The 22,406-nt window shown below is 52.2% G+C and overlaps 1 protein-coding gene across 1 annotated transcript in view; it reads left to right on the forward strand.

Annotated features, from left to right (window-relative positions):
• The first annotated feature begins 288 nt into the window (after positions 1-288).
• Ago2 (argonaute RISC catalytic component 2) overlaps positions 289-22,406 on the forward strand; it is a 94,344-nt gene continuing 72,226 nt past the window's right edge. Inside the window, exon 1 of the mRNA XM_026403026.2 lies at positions 289-384. Within this exon, the coding sequence (XP_026258811.1) occupies positions 363-384 (22 nt within the window). The 5' untranslated portion in view covers positions 289-362. The remainder of the gene's footprint in view (positions 385-22,406) is intronic.

Here is a 22,406-nt window from a genome sequence, read left to right on the forward strand (position 1 = left end):
GGAGTCCCGCCGCGCCGCCCCCCGCTCCCCCGGGGCCTCGGGTCGCCGCGTCAGGCCGGCCCCGGGCTCCCCACCGCCCGGCCGAGGCCCCCGCCCGCCGCGCCGCGCCCGCCCCGCCCGCCCCGCGCGCCCGGCCCCGCCCCGCCCAGGCCCCGCCCCGCGCCCGCCCCCGCCGCCGCCCCGCCCCCGCCCCTCCCCCGCCCGCCGCCTCCGCCCGCCGCCGGCCGCGTCGGGTAAACCTGTTTGGCGACGCGGCCGCGCCGGGGCGGATCGTGCGGCCGGCGGCTCCCTCGCGGCTCGCGGCGTCGGGGCCCGTGGCGCGGCGGCCGGCCCTCGGCCCCGGAGCCCTCGGCGGCGCCACCATGTACTCGGGAGCCGGCCCCGGTGAGTGCTCGCGCGGCGGCGGCGGGCGGCGGGCGGGGGTCCGGCGGGGCGGGGCCGGGGTCCTCCGTCGTCGCCGTCCGGCCTGCTCGGCGCGGCCCCGGGCCCGCGCGGCCTGCGTCCTGCGCTCGGGCCTGCGCCCCGGCGGCCGCGCGCCTAGGCCCGGCCGGCGCCCACCGCCCGCCCGGCCGAGGGTCGCGGCCCGGGCGGGCGGCGGGCGGCGGGCGTCGCCGGCGGCTCTGTGGGCCGCCCCTCCTAGGCCCCGGCTCGGAGGGGAGTGGGAGGCGGCCCCCCCCTGGCGGGGCCGGGCCCGGGGCTGGCCGGGAGGCGCCCGCTGGCCGGGCCGCGGCTCATTCTCATTCCAGACACGCGGCTGGTGCGAGTGCTAATTGCCTCGTACGAGGTGCTAGGAGAGGTGGGGGGACGTGTCGGTGTCCTCAGCACCCCTCGACTACTCTGCCTCTCTCCTTGGAAAAGTTCCAAAAAACTTAAACCCATAAACATTTTTTTTCTTTTTCGTTTCCAATGCAGAGTAGTGGGGCCGTTTACTTGCTGGGCCGAGAAAACGGTCAAGTGCTCCACGGCTTTTTTGCCTTCTCCCGCCAGGCACGTGGCTCCTAAATTTCCCGGCACTTGGACCGGGCACTGCCTGCTCCCCTTTGTCCGCCACGCTCCAGCCTGCCGCCTGTCCACCTGGTCCACGGCTAGGTGGTTCACGTCCCCGGTCTCTCCAGACCTGCTCCAGATTGTAAGGTCTAGAAGCCTGCCCCATCCACTCAGGTCCCTAAATGGTGGCCCCACGGCTGTGTCTGTACACAATTAGCTCTGTGCTTTGTGAATTCTGAGCAGCTTTTTTTTTTTTTTTTTTTTTCCCCTGATGTCACTTAGCTGAGCCCAGGCTCTCTGACCAACTTTTAAACCCTCAGGGGCCCTCAACAGTTTGACTGATGAATGGTTTAACCTGCACCTAGAAGGTGCCACAGACCTGTGGCGAATGCTGGCCTCTGGAGATCCTGGCAGTCAGCCCCCTAACTGTGAAGTGGGCTGGGCAGCCCCTGCCCTGTAATGTGAGAATCTTCTAGAGCAGAGTTACAAAGGAACCCAGCAGATGTGAGTCATGAAGCTGTACATTTTTTCAGATGATCAGTTTTAAAGTTGAAGGCCCAGAAAATGTGAGGAACCTTGAGGAAGGTCAGGCTTCTGCCTTGTTTTATGTGTTGATGGTTCAGCTTGTTGAAATTGGTGGAGCGCCTTCATTTTGAAGGCAGGCAGCAGAGGCTCAGAGAGGTTAAGAACTCTGCCAAGGTCATGGAGCCAGGAGCATTAGAACAATCTGCCTGGCTCCACTCCTGAGCTGATTTTCTGAACCCTCCTTACAGAAAGTGGCTCTCAGTCCCTTTTGACCTTGACCCACAATAAAAAATACCTGTTAAGTCTAGGCTAGACTAGGCCATGCTGCGTACTTGTAACTGAAATGAGAACTTCAGGAAGTGGCATTGAGGCTGCTTGCTATGTGTACCTGCGCCAGGCTGTTGACTTGTCTATGGAACACTGCTTGAAGATGGCTTCTGTGCTGTGGGCTTCTGCTTGGTGGCCTAGCGGGGACACCCTTTAGCCAGCTTTCATGGGGAAAATAAATGTCTGCAGGATAATTCCTAGCTAATGGCTGGACAGGATTGAGCCCAAGCTCCAGGTGTACAAGCGTGCTGTAATTATGCGGTTCAGTTTTTTTTTTTTTTCTACCCAAGCTTTTAATTTTGTTTAAAAGGAAATTTTTGGAATAGAATCTCTTCAGTGAGACTCTTTCTAATATTTTGTTTCCTAATTTAGAATCCTAATTGCATCTGAATTGTAGAAAAGTTACAGATAGTTCTGCTACTTCCAATTGTTATAGACTTACTAAGCAACTTGTAAATTAATTTTAAAAATAAAGTTCACAGTAGGTTTATATTATTATGCCTGTTACAAAAAAATACTGTTACCTATGTGAAACTGAAATTTGGATTCCAAAGTTAGGAATGTTACTGTTTCTTAATTTTTCTGAACTATTGAAAAGAGTGAGGATAGGTGGATTTTGCATTGACCCTGAAACTTCATAGATCAATCAATTAGTTGTGGGCTCCCCTGGCCCCCCAGTACTGGGGATTGAAGCTGGAGGCCTGTGCCTATTAGGCAAGTGCTCTACCACTGAGCTATATCCCCAGTCCCACATATTTTCCAATTAATTAATTAATTTGTACTGGGGATTAAAAACTCAGGGACACTAGACCACTGAGTCACATTCCCAGCCCAATTTTGTGTTTTATTTAGAGACAGGGTCTCACTGAATTGCTTAGCACCCTCACTTTTGCTGAGGCTGGCTTTGAACTTACAATCCTCCTGCGTCTGCCTCTTGAGCTGCTGGGATTACAGCATGTGCCACCACGCCCGGCTTTATTTTTTATTTTGAGAGGGACTTGGTAGGTTGCCCAGCTGACTGGGAACTCTTGATCCTCCTGCTTTGGTGGCTGGGAATACACCCATGTGCCACCTGAATGCTACCCACCTTGCCGCCCATTTAAAGATCTTAAATAGTATCTAAAGGATTATTTCCTCCAATGGGGTGGTTTTCTGAGGATTTTGCCTAATGTTATACCCCTTGTGGGTTTGCTACAAAGTAATCTCTGTGACACCTAATTCCTAGTGAGAGTTGTCTAAATAGGATCTTGACTTTGAAAATACCTGGCTTTCATTGGTAATTTCTGGTACACTTAATTCTCTCTAAACCCCATTTCTCCGTGACTCCGAGTTGTCCAGTTGTCCCAGCAAGGATTCGAGCAGCTCTCCCAGTGATGGTGCCTGTTTACCATGGCAGTGCCTCCACCTGGGCCAGGAGGCATGGTAGCATGGCTCTGCATTGTAGTCTTCCTTCCCCTAACTGCAAGAGCTGTGACTCCTAAAACGACTGTTTAAGAAGTAGCAGTATTTCTTCAACTTGCAATTTCTGTATTGAAAATGTTGTTTTGTTTTGTTTTAGAACTACCCCCACCCCCAGGTGCTGTACCACTGGGCTACACCCTCACCCCCAGGTGCTCTACCACTGGGCTACACCCCCATCCCCAGGTGCTCTACCACTGGGCTACATCCCCACCCCCAGGTGCTCTACTACTGGGCTACACCCCCACCCCCAGGTGCTCTACCACTGGGCTACATCCCCATCCCCAGGTGCTCTACCACTGGGCTACATCCCCACCCCCAGGTGCTCTACCACTGGGCTACATCCCCACCCCCAGGTGCTCTACCACTGGGCTACACCCCCACCCCCAGGTGCTCTACCACTGGGCTACACCCCCACCCCCAGGTGCTCTACTACTGGGCTACACCCCCACCTCCAGGTGCTCTACCACTGGGCTACACCCCCACCCCCAGGTGCTCTACCACTGGGCTACACCTCACCCCCAGGTGCTCTACTACTGGGCTACACCCCCACCCCCAGGTGCTCTACCACTGGGCTACACCCCCATCCCCAGGTGCTGTACCACTGGGCTACATCCTCACCCCCAGGTGCTGTACCACTGGGCTACATCCTCACCCCCAGGTGCTCTACCACTGGGCTACACCCCCACCCCCAGGAGCTCTACCACTGGGCTACACCCCCACCCCCAGGTGCTCTACCACTGGGCTACATCCCCATCCCCAGGTGCTCTACCACTGGGCTACATCCTCACCCCCAGGTGCTGTACCACTGGGCTACACCCCCACCCCCAGGTGCTCTACCACTGGGCTACACCCCCACCCCCAGGTGTTCTACCACTGGGCTACACCCCCACCCCCAGGTGCTCTACTACTGGGCTACACCCCCACCCCCAGGTGCTCTACTACTGGGCGACATCCCCACCCCCAGGTGCTCTACCACTGGGCTACATCCCCATCCCCAGGTGCTCTACCACTGGGCTACACCCCCACCCCCAGGTGCTCTACCACTGGGCTACACCCCCATCCCCAGGTGCTCTACCACTGGGCTACACCCCCATCCCCAGGTGCTCTACCACTGGGCTACACCTCACCCCCAGGTGCTCTACCACTGGGCTACATCCCCACACCCAGGTGCTCTACCACTGGGCTACACCCCCACCCCCAGGTGCTCTACCACTGGGCTACACCCCCACCCCCAGGTGCTCTACCACTGGGTTACACCCCCACCCCCAGGTGCTCTACCACTGGGCTACACCCCCACCCCCAGGTGCTCTACCACTGGGTTACACCCCCACCCCCAGGTGCTCTACCACTGGGCTACACCCCCACCCCCAGGTGCTCTACCACTGGGCTACATCCCCACCCCCCTAGGTGCTGTACCACTGGGCTACATCCCCAGTCCTTTTTAGTTTTTGTTTTGAGACTGTCTCTTGCTAAGTTGCTGAGGCTGGCATCAAACTTACTTACCTTCTTTCTTTTCAATAACTTTATTTATTTACATGTGGTGCTGAGGATCGAACCCAGGGCCTCACACATGCTAGGCGAGCACTTTTACCACTGCGCCACAATCCCACTCCCACCTACTTACTTTTTTTTTTTTTTTTAAGTTGTCAATGGAACTTCATTTGATTGATTGATTTGTTGTATGCCGGGCAAGTTCTCTACCACTGAGCCACAACCCCAGCCCTGGCATCAAACTTTCAATCCTCCTGCCTCAGCCTCCCTAGTGCCTGGGATTATGGGTGTGCTACTGCTCCGGGCTATATTGAATGTGTTGACAAGGGTCTAGTTCATTCTCTGAGTTAAGCAATATTCTGCTGCAGTGTGCCAGTCTGATGAAATGTGTTTTTATTTTATGAATTGTTACTGTGAACTTTGAAAATGTAACATTTGGCTTCTTTTAGAAAGAGTTACTATTGTGAAGTAATTTGAAGAACATAAAAGTAGAGTGATTAGTACACAATGTGCCTTCAGAATTTTCTACCTTTGCTTGTTTCCCCCACTCTTGTTTCTCTGTGGATGTTGTAGATGGACATGATACCTTCGCTCTGTCTGCCTGCCTGCCTACCTATTTGTGATGCTGAGGAACCAGCCCAGCGCTTCACACGTGCTAGGCAGGTGCTCTACGCTGAGCTGTCACTGCGGCCCCTCCGTGAATACCCTTTAAGGTGGTTCCAGCCAGGTGGCTTCCTCTCTTTGTACGTGTGCACCCAGAGGCCAGGGAAGTTTTAGACGAGGCTACTGTCACCCCAGTCGGCTGTCAGTTCTCATTCACTCAGGGACACGCTTACGATGGACTGTTTTCTCTCCTGAATTTTAATAGAAGTCGTACATAAATCTGGGTTTCTGTCTTCTGAGGCAATTTACTGAGTCCCTGAAAGCTAGTCCCCCTTTTGTCCTTTCTTTTTACTTGTTACAAACATTTAAGTCCTTAAAATTATCTTTTTTTCAGAGTAGGCATCTCCTCCCTCCTCTTCCTTCTTTCTTTTGGTTGAACCCCAGCAGCATCTTGCCATTGAGCCCCATTTCCAGCCCTTTTTGTGTTTTAGTTTGAGCCACAGTCTCACTTAGGTCCTCCCTAAGTTGCTGAGGCTTGTCGCCAGCTTGCCGTCCTCCTGCCTCAGCTTCCTAAGTTGCTGGAATTCAGGTTCGCACCTCTGCCCAGCTGTTTTCTTTCTTTAATCAGTTTTATAGAGAACCCATATTCACAGTCCTTGGTTCCCTGAAGACAGGGCTTGTGAACTTCACTCCAGTACACTCACCAAGTGTCTTTGCTGACAGGTCACTTTGACTTTAAGTCACAGGTGAAGCAGAGCCCTCTTCGTGTAGCATCTTTCAGTAGAGTGACCTAATACTTAGAAAATGGAAATGACACTGTGGGCTTAAGATTATTCAGAAAATGGACCTCCCCTCCCCCATTTTGGGCTGAGAGGGCCTCTCTGGCATGAGGAGGGCTCCAGGTCCTCCCCCAACTCGCTGTGCCCTTATCTTTGCCCTCCATTCCCTGCACTTGGCAGCTTCACCCCTGGCGTGGCTATCTTCCGGGTGAGCACCACCAGCCCACACCCGTGCTGTTGAGCCCCAGCTGGTGCCATGGCTGTGGCCTGGCCTTTTCCCTCTGGCTGGCTAAAATCGAGCTCTTGGTGTGGTGAAATGTCATTGAGTACACTACTCTAATTTGTTTCTCCACCTTTTCTCCCCAAAAGTTTAAGAACCTGAAACCACTATTTGTTCTCTGGTCCCTTAGTCTTTTATTTTTTAAAGATTTTTTTTTTTTTTTTTGGTTAGACACAATACCTTTATTTTATTTATTTATTTTTAACCCAGGGCCTCGCGCATGCTAGGCGTGCTCTACCGCTGAGCCCAAACCCCAGCCCCTGGTCCCTTAGTTTTTGTGACCAGATAACTGTGCCCTTCTGGTTTATCTTTCAGTAGAGCTGTACCCAGTGACCACAGCTTGTCCTCTTGGCTGGGAACTTTTATAAGTAAAACGGGGTCCTCCTAATTGTTTCCTGGGACTGTGAGCACATGCAAGGACTGTGGGCACATTGGGGTGGCTGCTCCCTGACTGAAGGCTGGTGCGTAGCCTCAGGAAGGGTAGGCTTGCACCCTTTAACTGTGCCACTCCTCAGTGGTCCTGCGCTTCCTGGGAGACTGAAGGGTGTGCCAGGAGGGGGAATTGGATTCCCACTTCCAGTCTTTCTCAGCTCCAGCCCTGTCCTCCTTCACTGGTGTGGTGTGGGGAGTTGTCCCCTGTGTGGGCCTCAGTTTCCTCATCTGTAATGGCCGGGAGTCTGACCTGGATGGCTCATGCTCTTTCCGTCTCTGGATCTTGTGACTCAGTTGCTTTTCTGCCTCCTACCTCTAGGGCCAGAGGCCGAGGAGAGCTGCACATTTCCTCTGCTGTCTTGAGAGTCTTCTGGCAGGGTGGGTAGTTACCTAACCTAGGGGAGAGAAGGCTGCTCCAGGCCAAGCAGGGATGGCCAAGCCTCAGTGGAGTCCACTGGGCACACTCTGCTCGCAGCCACTGTGCTGTGTCGCCTGCAGAGCTTCTTACTCTGTGTGTCCAAATAGACCACGGGTTCCAGAGTCAGGCCTATCTTAGAAGCATCTGAGTGGAATTATGGGGCATGCTGAGAGCAGCACCTTCCTGCCATGTGCAAACATAAGTACCTGTGCCTCCATGTGTGCTGGCCCCAGGTCCCTGACTTCCCTGACTCTGGGGAACTCGCTTGCACAGATGCTTCCCTGAGAAGCACAGCCAGCCCAGGATGGGAGCACTAGCTGTCCAGGAAGCAGTAGGTCAGAGCAGGTGAGGTTGCGGTGCTCTGGAGGTGGGTTTTGTGGGGAGGAAGTAGATCCCTGCTGCTGAGAGGCAGGGTTGGAGCAGGGAGGTTGTTTGCGGTTTGGTAGCTGGGCAGTGCTAGTTGTTTAAAGAATCAGGACCTGGCTTGGTGACACATACCTGAACTCCCAACTAACTACTCTGGAGGCTGAGGTAGGAGGATCGAAAGTTCAAGGCCGGTCTGGGCAACTTAGTGAGTCCCTGTCTCAAAAAATAGAAAGGGCTGGGGATGTAGCTTAGTGGCAAAGCACTTGCCTAGCTTGTGTGAAGCCCTGGGTTCAATCCCCAGCACCATACACATCAAAAAAAAAAAAAAAGTGGGGAGGGATTGGACTCTGGGAATTCTTGTCACGAACACTGGAAGGCTGATCATGCTCTCCTGGGAAACAGAGTGGCATGAGACCCTCCTGCCCCTCTCTAGAGAGTGGGGGGTGGGGAGAGTCTATGAGCCCTAGGAACAGCTGGAGGACACCCATCGTCTATGTGTGGGTATGCAGGGAAGAGGCTGCTTGCTTTGACTGTGAAAGGCTCTGTGCTCCCAGGCACATGGAGTGTCAGCTGGTCAGACTCGTTCTAGAAAGGCCATTCTAATAGCACTGTGGGGGCGGGAGTTGGCAGCAGTGCTGGGAGGCAGACAAAGGTTGGAAGTGGGGAAGGGGAAATCGCAGGTGGGTCCTTGGGACCTGAGAGGTAGGACTCACTGGGGGAGGTTGGGGGAGGGGTGATGAGCAGGAGCCTGTAGACCCTGCTCAGCACCTGGGCCCTGTGGGAGGTGAGCACTTGGAGCTGATGCTCTGGTACTGTGTGTGGGAGGTGACAGGTGAGGCTGCTCACTCAGGCTAGAGTCTTGTCTGCCCGAAGCCAACCCAGCTCACCTAGGTAAGGTGCTCGCTTGTGTGTGGCCTCTGGCCTCCACTCAGCTAGCTCCTTGGCCTGGACAAGGTACAAGGCTCACACAAGACCTCTTTCTTGACCTAGAAAATGCAGGTGATAGTGCACCTCCCTGAGAGTTGCTCTAAGATGAGCTCATCACTCGGGTGGGTGTCACCCTGCCTTACCAGGGGCTTTCTGCAGAACCCAGCACGGGACCCTTTGTTGGGGAAGCAACCCATGCATGACCTTAGGCCTGACGGGCCCTTCAACTTGTAACTTCAGCTCTGGGGAAGTTTGAATGAGTGACTACATGCATTGTGGTATCTAGCTTCAGGCCCTGTGGGTGGTGACCTGACTAGCACAGGCTTGGGGAGAAGGGGTGTGCATGGAGAGGTCAGGGCAGGGCTGAAGCTGGTACTAGAAATGGGCTCAGAAAGGCTGGGAATGTGGTATGGGCGTGGGGCTCCAGGGTCAGTGATACTCTTCCTTGGTCCCCAGCTGGCCTCAGGCACACCCAGCCCTGGGCAGAGTGACCTGGGCAGTGGCTCCAGAGGTACGTGAAGGCCCAGGGAGTGGGCTTTGCCTGTCCCAGATGATTGCTGTGTGGTGGAGCTTGGGTCCCACTGGTGCTGGAAGTGGGGTGGGGAAAGGAGGTAGGAAATGGGCCAGAGCCCACTCCAGGACACCTTGCTCAGCCAGGCCACAGAGGAAAGCTGGGCACAGCCTAGAGAGCTGGGTCATCAGTCAGGTGACCTGGGCATCTTTTCAGAAAAGCTCAGAGGTCTCACTGCTGGGCTTGGATACTGTATGCACTGCAGTTTGTGGCTCCTGGTGGCCATGAGCAAGCCTGAGGAGACCTCTCAGGGTTACTGCTGCGGGGGAGCAAGTGCAGTGAGACCATGCTGCCTCCGTGTTTAAGAACCTGTGGCCTGAATCAAACAGAACTCTAGCAAGAGTGAGAAACAGCCAGACTCAGAGGAGTCCCGGCGGCTCCTGAGCCACGTTTCTCTTACTGTGAGCTACTCCCATCTCCTGAGCATCTTTCTACAACAGTGACCCAATGGCAGTGTTTCTGGAGTTCTCCAAGCTATTTTGGGTGCTTCCACCGTGAACTCTAGGGCATACTTTGTGTAAAGAAGGCAACAAGAAGAAATTTCTGGCAGTTACACATAAAAAAGCCAAAAAGCCATTGGAGATGTTTTTCAAGTTTGAATTCTAAAGTAGAATAATGCGACAGTTGGGATTTTTGTCTCACGACCTGATGGCCATCTCTTGGGGGAGCTTGAACCCTGTGTGCGTGTCGCCATGACCGAGGACTCACTGGGGTGTCCTGCTTGGGCTGTTTCCTGGACTTTGACAGCAGGAGGACCCTGCAACCCCAACTCAGGTGCTCACACCCTCGGTCTTGCTTTGCCTGAGCCCCTTCAAGACAGGAAGGGGGCTGGTGCTGGTGAGGGTGGTGCTCTCTAGGCACTGTGTTGGTGGCTGCCTCTGCGCCTCAGGAACAGTGACTGATGCTCCCTTCACGTGGCACTTGATGCTCTGGGAGTCCTTAGCACAGTTCTTACCTGAGCAAGCCATGTAGCTGGCAGAGCCATGAGTGAGGAAGCTGAGCCAGGCTCGCAGAGATGGCAGCTTCCCCAGACTTTAGCTCTAGCAGGTGGTCGCATCATTTAATAGAGTGATGCAAGAAAAGAGTGGGCGAAGCTGAGGAGAAGCCCCGGGAGAGGAGGTGCACTTGGAGAAAGCCAGGGAGTCAGGCCTTGGAGTGCCTCCCTTCAGTGCCTCTCAGTGAGCCTGGTCACAGGCCAGGTGCCTCTTGGACCCCCAGTCTCCTGCTCTCCTTATGGAGAATGGAGAGCACGTGGATCACATTGGCCAGATGAGGTGCTGGTGCAACTGTTTTTTCCTGCCCGCTGTGGCTGCTTACCCTGCAGGTGTCTCCTTCCCACCTCTGTGCTCCATTGTCGACCTCTGGGTCTTTACTTTGCAAGGAGGGAGGAATAGAAAGGTCTCAGCTGGGTAGCATTTGCCAAGTGCTTGTGCCTGTGCTCCTTGGTAAGGTGTGTCTTGGGGATGTGACAGTATGGCCTCAATGCCTGGGCCCCAAGCCCTGCTCAATGTGATGCAGCACCTGCAGTTGGCTGCTGGCTGGAGTTGGGGACCAGCCTTGCCTACCCACGGGGTCAGGAACATTGGTGAAAGAGAGCCATGTTATGTCCCCAGATCATACCACTGGTCACAGCTGGGTAGCACTGTGTGGTTTCCCTGCAGTGGCTCTAGATGGGACATAGGGTGACTGGCAGGGAGACCTCACTGGGAACACCTTTTCCCCCCGCAAGGGTGCTGTTGCTCACTGAATATTAAAACAGGTGGCTTGTTTTGAGTGTGCTTGTGTGAGCCTTGGGAATTTTCTTAGCACCTGAGACAGAAAATTACAGTTAACCCTTTTCAGAGGCATCCAGAGCTTTGGGGGGAGGGGCAGTCAGGAGCGCACTCAGGTGGGAGAGGTCCCTGTTCTGTTGACTCCCCTGAGGAGTGCAGTGTGTTCTCTTGAGATGTTCTGGAACATTTGAGGAGGACCCTGTGGATGCAGCTGGCCACACTAGCACCTGGCATTGAACATAGGAACTGGGACAGTTTCGCAGAGAGAGGGTGGGAATCCTGGTTGGAAAACCCAGGAAATGCTTTTCAAAGAAAATACCATTTGCAAGGGACTTTTAAAGGGCAGGGTGGGTGCCAGCTCACAAGGAGCAGTGGAGAAGAGGCCTTGCACCATGTTCTGGGGGACGGACATTCCAAACATGACACACTCAAGTTGCAAATATGTCTGTGCCTACTGCAGGAGAAATCCCACTGTGTGCTGGGGAGGGGGTCCCTGAAGCAAAAAGCAAGGACTAGAGGAGGGGAGGGAGAGAGGCAGGCCAAGGGCCTTGAGGACTGGTGGGGCACAATGGCCTAACTTTGAGCCTGGGAGGATCCCAGGAGAGGCCCAGCAGGGGAGGGCACCAGCTGAATGTAATGCCCGGTGAGAGTAGACACGGGGTGCTGCGAAAGCAGGCACACCTGCCTGGAAGAGGCATCAGAGGCATCTCAGTGGTGGGACTGGCCGGCCGAGCCCTCTCAGGACCTGGAAGAGCATGTGTGCATGTCCTCACACCAGCCAACATCTGTGTGGCTCGTCCTGCTGCTGCTGTTGGATTTTATTTTGGGTATTACAGATTGAACCCAGGGTGCTCTACCGCTCAGCTACAATTTCAGCCCCCAGGCCCCCGTTTTTTGAGTATCAGAGATCGAACTTAGGGGCACACGGCCACTGAGCCACATCCCCAGCCCAATGTTTTGTATTTTATTTAGAGACAGCATCTCACTGAGTAGCTTAGTGCCTCACCATTGCTGAGGCTGGCTTTGAACTCGCGATCCCCCTGTCTCACCTCCTGAACCACTGGGATTACAGGTGTGCGGCGGCCCTTTTTATTTTTTGAGACAGGGTCTTGCTGTTCAGGCTGGCCTCCAGCTTGGGATCCCCATGCTTCAGCTCCCCGAGTGGCTGGGTTACAGGAGTGCCTTGTGTGCCGAGGTGCTCTTCACCCTATGTTCCCGAAGGTGTCCCTGTGATGGTGTGTGGTTCTGCCTCCCTCCCTGTGCACAGGCCCCTGAGAGCCCCTGAGAGCTGATGCTCCCTGGGGCCACAGAGTTCCAGTTGCTGGATTTCTCATGGGGTGGGAATCCCACAGTGGCAGAAGTGGGATGCAGGTACTGTGGCTTTCTCCTGTTCTCCCAGCCTTACTGTTTATTTGTGGAGGACACTGGCCGGGTTGTGCTGTTAGGTTTCCCACAGTTTGGATCTGGCTGGCTTGTCCCCTGGTGTGTTGCGGCATGTCCCTCAGTCCCATGTGTATTGCTGCAGGTGAGTAGTGAGCGGTAGCCTAACTGATGCAGTTTTCCTATTTGTTTTAGCACCTTCTTCACCAGCATGCAGGGCTCTTGGTTGTCTTGTGGCTCCTGCTGTTGATCCCCCATCACTGGGCTGCGCTACTCCAAAGCTGTGGCATGCAGATTTTTTTTTTTTTTTGGTGCTAGGGGTGGAACCTGGGGCCTTGTGTATGCTAGGCAGCACCCTATCAGCTGCGCTATATCCCCAGCACTGGCATTTGTATTTTTAAATTCTACTTCTTCACATTAGTTTCCCTGGTCAGCTGTTGGGATTTTGAGGGCAAAAGGGAAGCCAGCGTGTGACTGAAGGCGGACACTGCTGGGACCTGAGTGGGGAGGGCTGCAGGCAGGGGCTGCTGAGGGAGGGCGTTCTGGGCTGTGTGGACAGTGGGGACCCCAGCGCTGAGCAGGTGGTGACAGGCTGTAGCTGGCTGAGCAAGGAGCAGTGGCTGGGGTGGGGAGGCACAGAAGCCAGCTTTATGGTCACCTGAAGCTGAGGAAGAGCACGGGGTAAGGTTTCTTAGGCCAAGTTTTAAGGTGATTCTAAGAAACACAGGAGAAAAGACCCATCGAGCGTACGTTGGTGGGTGTGCTGCCTTACAGTGGTCTGTGTCCTCTTCCTGCTGTAAACCCCCTGCTGCCTGAGGATCCTCATGGTCACCCTTGTCTGCTTTCCAGGATCTAATGTGTCTTCTTCTTTTTTAAAAAATATTTTTTAGTTGTTAATGGATCTTTTTATTTTATCTATTTTCTTATATGTGGTGCTGAGGATGGAACCCAGGGCCTCTCGCATGCCAGGTGAGCCTCTGGGCTGAGCCGCAACTCCAGCCCCAGTGGTATCTTCTTTTTGACGACTTTAAATTGATAAAAAAGTTTGAAAGTTTATTTAAAAGTTAAATCTGTGCATTAGAACTTGTCCCCGTGTTTGAGAATCCCTCAGGCAGCTGTCTGGTCCCTGGGTGCCTTCCCTTGTGGGGCCACCCCTGCGATGTCTAGGTTCTGGGTGGCAGTGGGCTCCCTCCGCCCGGCTGTGCAGGGCAGGAGGCAGCACCCGTCCATCCCACTGGACATGACCAGTCGTTGAGGGGATGTGGAGAGGACGGCAGGGCAGGTCAAGTCCTGAGACCTTAATAGCAGTGAGGCGGCTCCTTCCTTCCCATCTCTGTGTGGAGCTCAGCAGCTCCAGGCCTGCCACCCTGTCACACAGGTGGCCCGACTGCTTTCTCTGCTGTCCAGAGCTGGGCCCTCAGGGCACAGGCAGGAAGCTGAGGGCCTTTCAGTGCTCCGTGTCTGTAAAGCCGGGACCATGGTGGCGCCTGCCTTCTTATGTGGATCAGCTGTGGTGGCCTGGGGCTTCTCTGAGCCAGGCAGCGGGCCCTCTGGGCCTAGGTATGTTATAGAATGGCCTCCTAAGCCCTGCTGTGGACAGTTGCCAGCTCAGCTCTGGCCTCCCAGACTTGGAACATGACTCGGGGAGACTGAATGGGGGTTGGTGTTTCATGGGGATACGGCAGCCCGCGACAGCAGTTCTGTTTTTCCATTATCTGAGCCCAGTGAGCTGCCTGCCCTCTGCCAAAAGCTTGGAGGTGAACGAAGACAAAAAATGGGTGTCTTGGAGGGAGATTCTTATTTGAAGAATTTTCTTATGAAAGATAAATGCTGTGAAGTAAATATAAAAAATGCCCAGAATCTTGAGAGGCAGCAGTTGCGTGCGTCTGTGTCTGGCTCGCTCGCTCTCTCTTTAGGGTTGGCCCTGGAGGGATTTGAGTTTCTTTCATTCCACAGCATCCTCTCACCTGGTAAGAACCTGCTGCCTGGAGCCCTGTGCTGAGGAGGGCTTCCTGGACAGGCGCACTATCAGTGTGTGCCACTGGCAGGGCGGGGAGGGTGTGCCCTGTGCCTGGCCCTGCCCTCCCTGCAGACCTACTCAGGAATGAAGTTTAAGTTGTGGTTTGTAAGACCCAGCCTTCCTGAGCACTCCCATGGTTCCAGGTATCACTCAGTGACAATTTATTTGAAGTGTGGTTTCTATTTTATTTTTACCTTTTTTTTGGTCCTGGGGATTGAACTCGGGGGCACTCGACCACTGAGCCACATCCCCAGCCCTATTTTGTATTTTATTAGAGACAGGATCTCACTGAGTTGATTAGCACTTTGCTTTTGCTGAAGGCTGGCTTTGAACTCGAGGATCCTCCTGCCTCAGCCTCCCGAGCTGCTAGGATTACAGACGTGGGCCACCAAGCCTAGCTTCCTTTTTAAAAAATCAGAATAAAGTATTTTTAGGTTCATGTTATAGAATGGCCTCCTAAGCCCTGCTGTGGACAGTTGCCAGCTCAGCTCTGGCCTCCCAGACACGGCCTGTTTCCCACTTGGGCCTTCCCAGCATGGGCTGAGTCTGACCCAATACAAGTCTCGGCTTCTACCGATGTGCTTGTGTTGGTTCGTCAAGTGGGTCTGTATTGTTAGCAGAGGGAAAAGAAAAATGGTCCATGTTTCAGAGGGAGAAAGTTATTTCAAAATGTGTATTTAAGAAAAATTGAGGTGAAATTCATGCATCATAGCCATTTTAAAAACATTTAAGAATGAAACAGCCATTATTACTGTATGTGTATATGTGACTACATGACAAATATGATTCTGCAGCATGTACACTCAGGAAAGTGAGAAATTATACCCCACCTATGTGTGATATATCAAAATTCATAAATGCATTCTACTGTCATGTATAACTAATTAAAACAAATAAAAAACGATTTAAAGAAAAGGTTTAATGGTACCCACGGAGCAGTCACTCCATTCTGACCCCCCCACCCCCAGCCTCTGGAAATCACGAGTCTGCTCTGACTGTGTGGATCCACCTCTTCCTAAGATCATGGATGACAGTCAGACAGTGAATGGCCTTTTGTGTCTGGCTGTTTTTTGCTTAGCAGTGTATTTTCAAGGGGTGCATTTGAGCATGTATCAGAACTAAATTTCTTTCTCCTCCCCTCCTTTTTCTCTTTACCACTGAGCTACATCTCCAGCCCTTTTTATGTTTTGAGACAGGATCTCCCTATGTTGCTTAGAGCCTCAGACTTGTGGTCCTCCTGCCCCAGCCTGTGGAGTTGTGGGATCGCAGTTGTGCACCACCACACCAGCCGCTTCTCTTTTTTTTTTGAGATGGGGTATTGCCATGTGGCCCTGGCTGGTGTCAAGTGATCCTTGGGCCATGGATCCTGTGTAGCTGGGACTATAGGCACAAACCTCCATGCCCAGCTCTGAACTTCCCTTTTTTTATTGCCAAATAATATTCCATCATATGGTTATACCAAGTTTATCCATCCGTTTTTGTTATTTCTACCTTTGGCATTTGGGTACAAATTTTTGTGTGAACCTGGTTTTTTGTGTGTGCAGGTGTACAGCAGGGAGTGGAATTGCTGTGCTGTGTGGTGACTGCTGTGTGCAGCTTTGTGAGGAACAGCTGAGCTGTTTTCCCTATGCTTGTGCTATTTCGTGTTTCCATGCAACACGAGAATTTTGGTTTCTTTACATCCTTGCCAACACTTGTTATTGGCACCTCACGTCTTTAAAAAAGTGAACTTTTTAAGTAGTAAACCATTCGTGACAGATTTTATTAGTCACCAAGCTGGGGAAAATGTTAAATTCATGCATTTTTTTTTTTCCTAGACCAACCTAAGAGATGTAAGGCACATTGATTTCTTTGTGCCAGAGTGTAGTATTTGGAACTCAGACAACCAGATGAATACAGAAAAGTCAACATAACAGGCCCCCGCCCCCCAAAGAAGAATCCTGATTCAATCCTGGGGTCTAATGTCAAAGCAGCTCATTCTTACAAGCACCGAGCTATATCCTAGATATAGCACAGCTATATCCTAGACATCATTCCTGGGGCTGGGAAATGCAGATTGGCTGCTGCCTTTGGGGCTCACTGACTTGTGAGTACAGCTGTGAATCAAGGGGTCACTGGCATCCATAGGAAGTTCCAGGTATCTTTCACAGCACGTGGTGTGAAGGGCACCGTCTCCTGCTAAGTGAGGGTCTGTGAGGGTCAGAGAGTGGCCAGGAATGGCCAGCTCTGGCCAGCTCCTCCGGAATGTCAGATGCACAGTGCCTTTACAAGGCCCCCCGCCAGTGGCAGGTGGGAACGAGGCAGGGAGAGGTGCCTTGGACTGAACAGGTGGGTCAGAGTGTATCCCCAGGTTCTGTGATTTTGCCTTAGATGGTGTGACTCACTGATCAGAGACCAGATTTATGTTGTTGGTAAACTTTGAAAAAAATATTTTAAAGGTCTTTTTATTGTGGAAAAGTTATAATATACACTAAAGTAGGTGAGAGACTCTGAGACCCACCATGTGACCCTTACAGCTATGGGATTCGAGCAGCCTGGTCATCCCCACCCTCCGTGATTCCCTGAAGCATGTCATTTAATTCCTGACTTTTCTTGGTGCTGGGGACTGAACCTAGGGCCTTGCACATGCTCCACCACTGCACTGCACCCCAGCTCCCAGCTCCTTGACTCTTCATTGAACCACTTGAAATGATTTTGGCTTACAGAAAGTGGCCATAGTAATGTAACCTGGAGTTTGCTGATTAGCCCAATGTCATCCTGCCCAGTCTTGGGACCACCGCGGAAACCTGGACATCCGCCTCTCATAGTGCTCAGCCCCGACCTGCAGATGGATGCCCACTTGCCAATTTGTCTGACTACCTTCTGTTTCTGGACCCTTTCCAACACACTGCTGTGTGGTTGACTGACAGCTCCTCAGCCCGCCGTGTCTCTTGCAACCTTGAACTGAGTGCTCTTTCTGGTGGGTCCCTGTGGGTGCACGGTGCCCCTCACATTCTGTAACATGTGTAGCTCCCTTTTCACTGTTGAGGTGCTCCAGGCCTGTCTTGGGTTTGTCCTTTGCAGTCCATGTCGTCAGCGAGCTCTTGTTCCTTTTATTGGAGATCTGGGTACTGGCATGCTGTGGCTGCTGGAGTGACCTGGTCCTCTGGGTGGACACAGCCAGGAAATCCTGTATAAATGATAGATTTGCGCACACACTTCTATATTTATCCTTCTGTGTTAATATTAAAATCCACAATTCATGTGAGTATTTCTGATTTGAGTCACACTGGCCTTCCTGCTGCTTGTTATAACTTCTTTATCAGAAAATGCCTGGTTTCTCCTCACCCACAGTAGTTTGCCTACTTGTTCAAACCCAGTGTACACACAGTGCTTCAGGATTGCCAGCCAGTGTTCCTGTGAGAATCTGGTGTGTGTGGAGCCCTTGGTCTTCAGTGGCCAGGCCTTCAGAGACCACGTGCACCTGGGAGGCTGGCGTGGCCGGGGCTTCCTGCCCACCCTGTCCCTGGTGCTCCTCGGCAGGCTGTGCTCCCTTCTCTCTGAGGTGTGCATTCTGAATTGCACGGGTGCCAGAGGACATTCCTCTTTGCCGCGGCTTGGGTCCTCCCGTGTGTCTTCTCGCGTTGCAGTTAGGACTGAACCAGTCTGAGGAGGCCTTACTTCTGACCCCGTGGACTTGTTTTTGGTGTCGTCCCTGAAGGTTAGAGTTGCCTCTGGCGCCACTGCCAAGTATGTGCTTGAGCCTGGATGGTGACCCAGGAGCAGCAGCAGCTGCTGGAGTAGGGGCGGCGCTGGCTGCGTTGGAGGCACTGCCCATGTGGTCAGTCTCTGCAGGGTGAGGTCCCAGGCAGTCTTATCTTGGGTCAGGAGGCGCAGGCTCTCCAGGCTCCCAGCACACTCTTCCTGTGCGGTTGCGTGGGTATGCACTGTTTTGCTTTAATTTGGTTTTCTTTTTTTAAGTTGTTCTCTTTAATAAAGAGGAATACACACTCTTCCCAGAGAATTTAGATGATTGGTAAATAAAAAGAAACAATAGCCTTTAATAATCACCTGCGAGAAAAAGCTGTTGACCCGATGTATTTATTTGCAGATCTTTTCCTGTGTGTGCGTAGATATAGATCAGCTTACTTTTCAGTTTCTTTTTGGGGATTTAACCCAGGGTGCCTAACACTGAGCCACATGCCCAGCCCTTTTTATTTTTGAGACTGGATCTTGCTAAGTTGCTGAAGCTGGCCTTGAACTTGAGATCCTCTTGCCTCAACCTCCCAAGTTTCTGGAATCACAGGCGTGCACCACCACACCGTGCTGTTCTTTTCTTTCTACCTAATATCTTGAGCATTTCTCAGTGCTGCTTACTTGTCCTGATGGAATCAGGCTTTCTGCACTTTAGAAAGCTGATGACTGCACTCAGATAAGATGGTGGGCACCCATGAGGAGGGGCTGTGCATGGGGCAGTGGTGTCCCAGCTGTGGCGTTGGTGCCTAGAAACTCCCCATCTCCTGTTTGGTGTGGTGCCATAACCACAGTGCTCTCCTCCCAGTTCCTGTGAGTCATAGAGGAGTAGCTGGTATACAGCAGGTGCTCCTGCCTGCCTCATCACGGACACTCAGCATGTATTCCTAGAGCTCTCTGTTGCCTGCAGCGTGCTTGTTAATCCCTAATAGTGTAGGGGATGATTTGATGTCCTGTCTCGCTGCCTAAGGGCTGGGCCATACCCTGACTGTGTCCCTAGCATCTAGCACAGTAGAAGCTGAGAGCAAAGTGTTGCTTTGTACTGTGACATTTCCTTGGAGTCAGATACAGAGGGACCATGCCGTGTGGACTTCTGAGCACCTGGGTCCAGTGGAGAGGGTTGAGCCCTGGGCAGTGGGCCATTGGTCCCTGGACTCCGCCCTGGCCTTGCTCATCACTTCAGCTCTTTGGGCTTGTGTCTAGTTCTGTAAAACTAGGATAATAGTCCCTGTTATTATTGTTAATTATTGTGCTATAAAATTGTTAATATAAAAGTTTAATATTAGTACAAAATTTTGTATCATGACTATCAGAATAATATAATGCATTGTATTATATATGGTAAAGTGATATAGTAGTTTGTGTGTATTATATATAACCTAGTTTATAGTATCATAATGACTAATCATGATATGAAGGGAAATGAATAAATGTGTGAGTAGTCTCCTGGTGCCCAGGAAGTGCCTGGTGGGTGGAAGGGATGCCACACATTCATTGAGGGGGCTGCTCCTGCTGGGGTCTGAAAGTGGCGCCGGTGCTGCCTGGGTAGAGCAGGGGTGCTGGTGAGGTGGAGTTGGGGTTCCCTGGGGAGTCTCACCTGGGCTTGGACCAGGGGACATAGGAGCTGTGACAGTGTGAGCTGTCTGTCCACCCAAAAGACTCGTTGCATGGGCCATGCTTTGGCGCCATCTCCATCGTGTTCTGAGGTAGGGATCAAGACTGTAGGTGGGGAGTGCATGTTGGTTCAGAAGAGTGATGGCAGCATATGTCTCATAAAATGTCCTTCTTTTGTTCTTCTAAGTGACTTTACCAGCATTTGGTCCCAGTGTTTGCTTGGATGTTGTTAAAGTTGTCTTCGAAACAAAGCTGCAGAAGAGGCACAGCAGACACGTTAGTGCTGCAACTCGGCAGTGCATGTAGTTCAAGCCTGATGCTGGGCTGGGCTGGCAATTCTGTCTCTAGCAAGGCCAGAGATGGACATGCAGCAGAGTTGTCTTGTTTTAAAAGACAACTCTGAGCCAGGCACTGGTGGCACATGTCTGTAATCCCAGAGGTTTGAGAGGCTGAGGCAGGAGAATTGCAAGTTCAAAGCCAGCCTGAGCAACTTAGCAAGGTCCTAAGCAACTCAGGGAGACCCTGTCTCAAAGTAAAATATTAAAAAAAGCCTAGGGATGTGGCTCAGTGGTTAGGCAACCTTGGTTTCAAACCCTGGTACTAAATAAACAAACAACAACAACAAAAAACTCTGAACAAGATTGAATTTCATGTCACTGGTTTATTCTCCAAATTGAGTTGTAGGCCTCAGGTATATGTGCCGAGTCTGGATTCTGACCTGAGTAGTGCCTGCAGGTTCTAGTATCTTGACTGTTGTCCACATGGTCTGGATTATGCAGTTCATGTGTTAGACCTAGGAGGTGGCTGTGGCTGTGCAGAGGTCAAAACAGGCCTACAGAACTGTATAAGGGATTCCTAGAAATAGACCAAACTTAATAAAGGAATAAAAGGACAGAATTGACTTAGAATTAGTGGATTTGGATTTTTTAGCGATTTCATTAAAGAACAGTCAGCTGAACAGATTATGTTAGGATGCTGTTTTGAATAAATGAATGTTGACTTAAATTAAAAAAAATTTTTTTTTAGTTGTTGATGGACCTTTATTTTAGTTGTTTATTTATATGCCGTGTTAGGAATCAAGCCCAGGGCCTCACACATGGGAGGCAAACGCTGCACTGCTGAGCCCCAGCCCCAGCCCCAGCCCCTGACTTGAGTTTTACTCTTCTGTTGTTTTAACCATGGGTTTGTGATGCTCTGTGGTATACTATATGCCACTGATGCTGCAGGGCCCTGGGCTCCCTGGGGATCTCCACCAGTCTCCTGGGGCTGTGCTTGAAGTCACTGTCATCTGCTTCTGTGAAGGCTGATGGCACCAGCTGGGTACTAGGGTAAAATGCCTTTTTACAACCGGCTCCTGGCTCTCTACCACTTTCCTTCTTTCACATCAGAGCAAAGAGGTATTGTTGGTACAGTGGCTGCGGAACCGTGGCTGCAAGTAGATGCTTCGCTTCCACTTCTGTGGATGAGGTTGGGCTGTGTGTCAGGTGATCCCTTCATAGCCCGCCACCACATTGAAATCTGGCCCCATCTTGTGCTTATGTACTCGGGACTCCTTTGCCCTCAGGAGCAGGAGCTGGAGTAAGATGACACTTGCATTCAATAGCAACCCCCGCCCCGCCCATCCCGTGCTGGTGATGGAGCCCAGGGCTTCGTGATGCTAGCTAGGCAAGGCTCTACCACTGAGCTTCACTCCAAGCCCAGACTTTTTTCCTTAAGGATAAACTAAAAACAAAAACAACAACAACAACAACAAAAACACAACAATAGCAAGAAGTGGAAAAGGAAAAGTTGTGGCGTCCCTAAAGCAGTGCAGTCCAGATCTTGAGATCATTTGTGCCCTGACTCTGGGTCAGGGGCTTCCTGGGGCAGGCTGGTGAGGACCTGGTCGGGCCTCTAATCCTGCAGCTCTGCAGCAGCGCACGGCTGTTTGCTCATGCAGAGGGCAGAGGCGCACCTGTTTGCTCAGCTCTTTTCCCTGGTGTGGTTTTATGTATTTTGAAGTGAATGATGTTTGCTGTCTTTTGAGTTAAGCACTTGATAAGTAGTTGTTTAAACTGAAGTAACTGGATAAACTCAGAGGTAACATGATGATTTGCCAAACTTCCACAAAAATACAGGAAGTCTGTCCTGGTCACTAAATTAGGGATTCTGAAAGTCCAGTATTTGTAGAACGTGTGCCCACCTCCCTCTCCATTCTGGGCTGTTGATACTAGGAAAAAACAAGGGGCTTAAAAGACATTTATAAGCTACCTTTAAACATCCGGGCCTGTTATACACTGACCCCAGGCGTTCTGGAGAGATCTGGTTGCTGATTAGATCTGTTGGCTGCTGATGTTGGCTGAGTGGCCTTTTCCTGTGCGGTGGGTTGTCTTCAAGGCCCCGCTCTGCACCCACTGTGAGGAGGAAGTGCCTTCTGACCTGGGTCGAGTTGCCTTGTGGACAAGCCTCCCGAGAGCGGCAGGAGGACTGAGTTATCTCAGGCCCTAAAGACCAACAGTCCTCCACACCTGGCCATGTTGACATTTCTGTAGGTGTCCTGGTTGCGGTTCCTGTGTGTCCCTGAGGCTGCCAATGTTTCCATGCCGGAGGAAACCTCATACCTTGAGAAAATATTCAGATAGCTGTGCCCTGCTGCCTGGCGAGCCCTGTGGCATTTCATAATGGCACACAGCGCCCCTCCCAGGCACCAACACCGCATCACCAGGACCACTGTCCCCCTCG

This window comes from Urocitellus parryii, chromosome 7 (genome assembly GCF_045843805.1).
Source record: "Urocitellus parryii isolate mUroPar1 chromosome 7, mUroPar1.hap1, whole genome shotgun sequence".
NCBI lineage: Eukaryota > Metazoa > Chordata > Mammalia > Rodentia > Sciuridae > Urocitellus > Urocitellus parryii.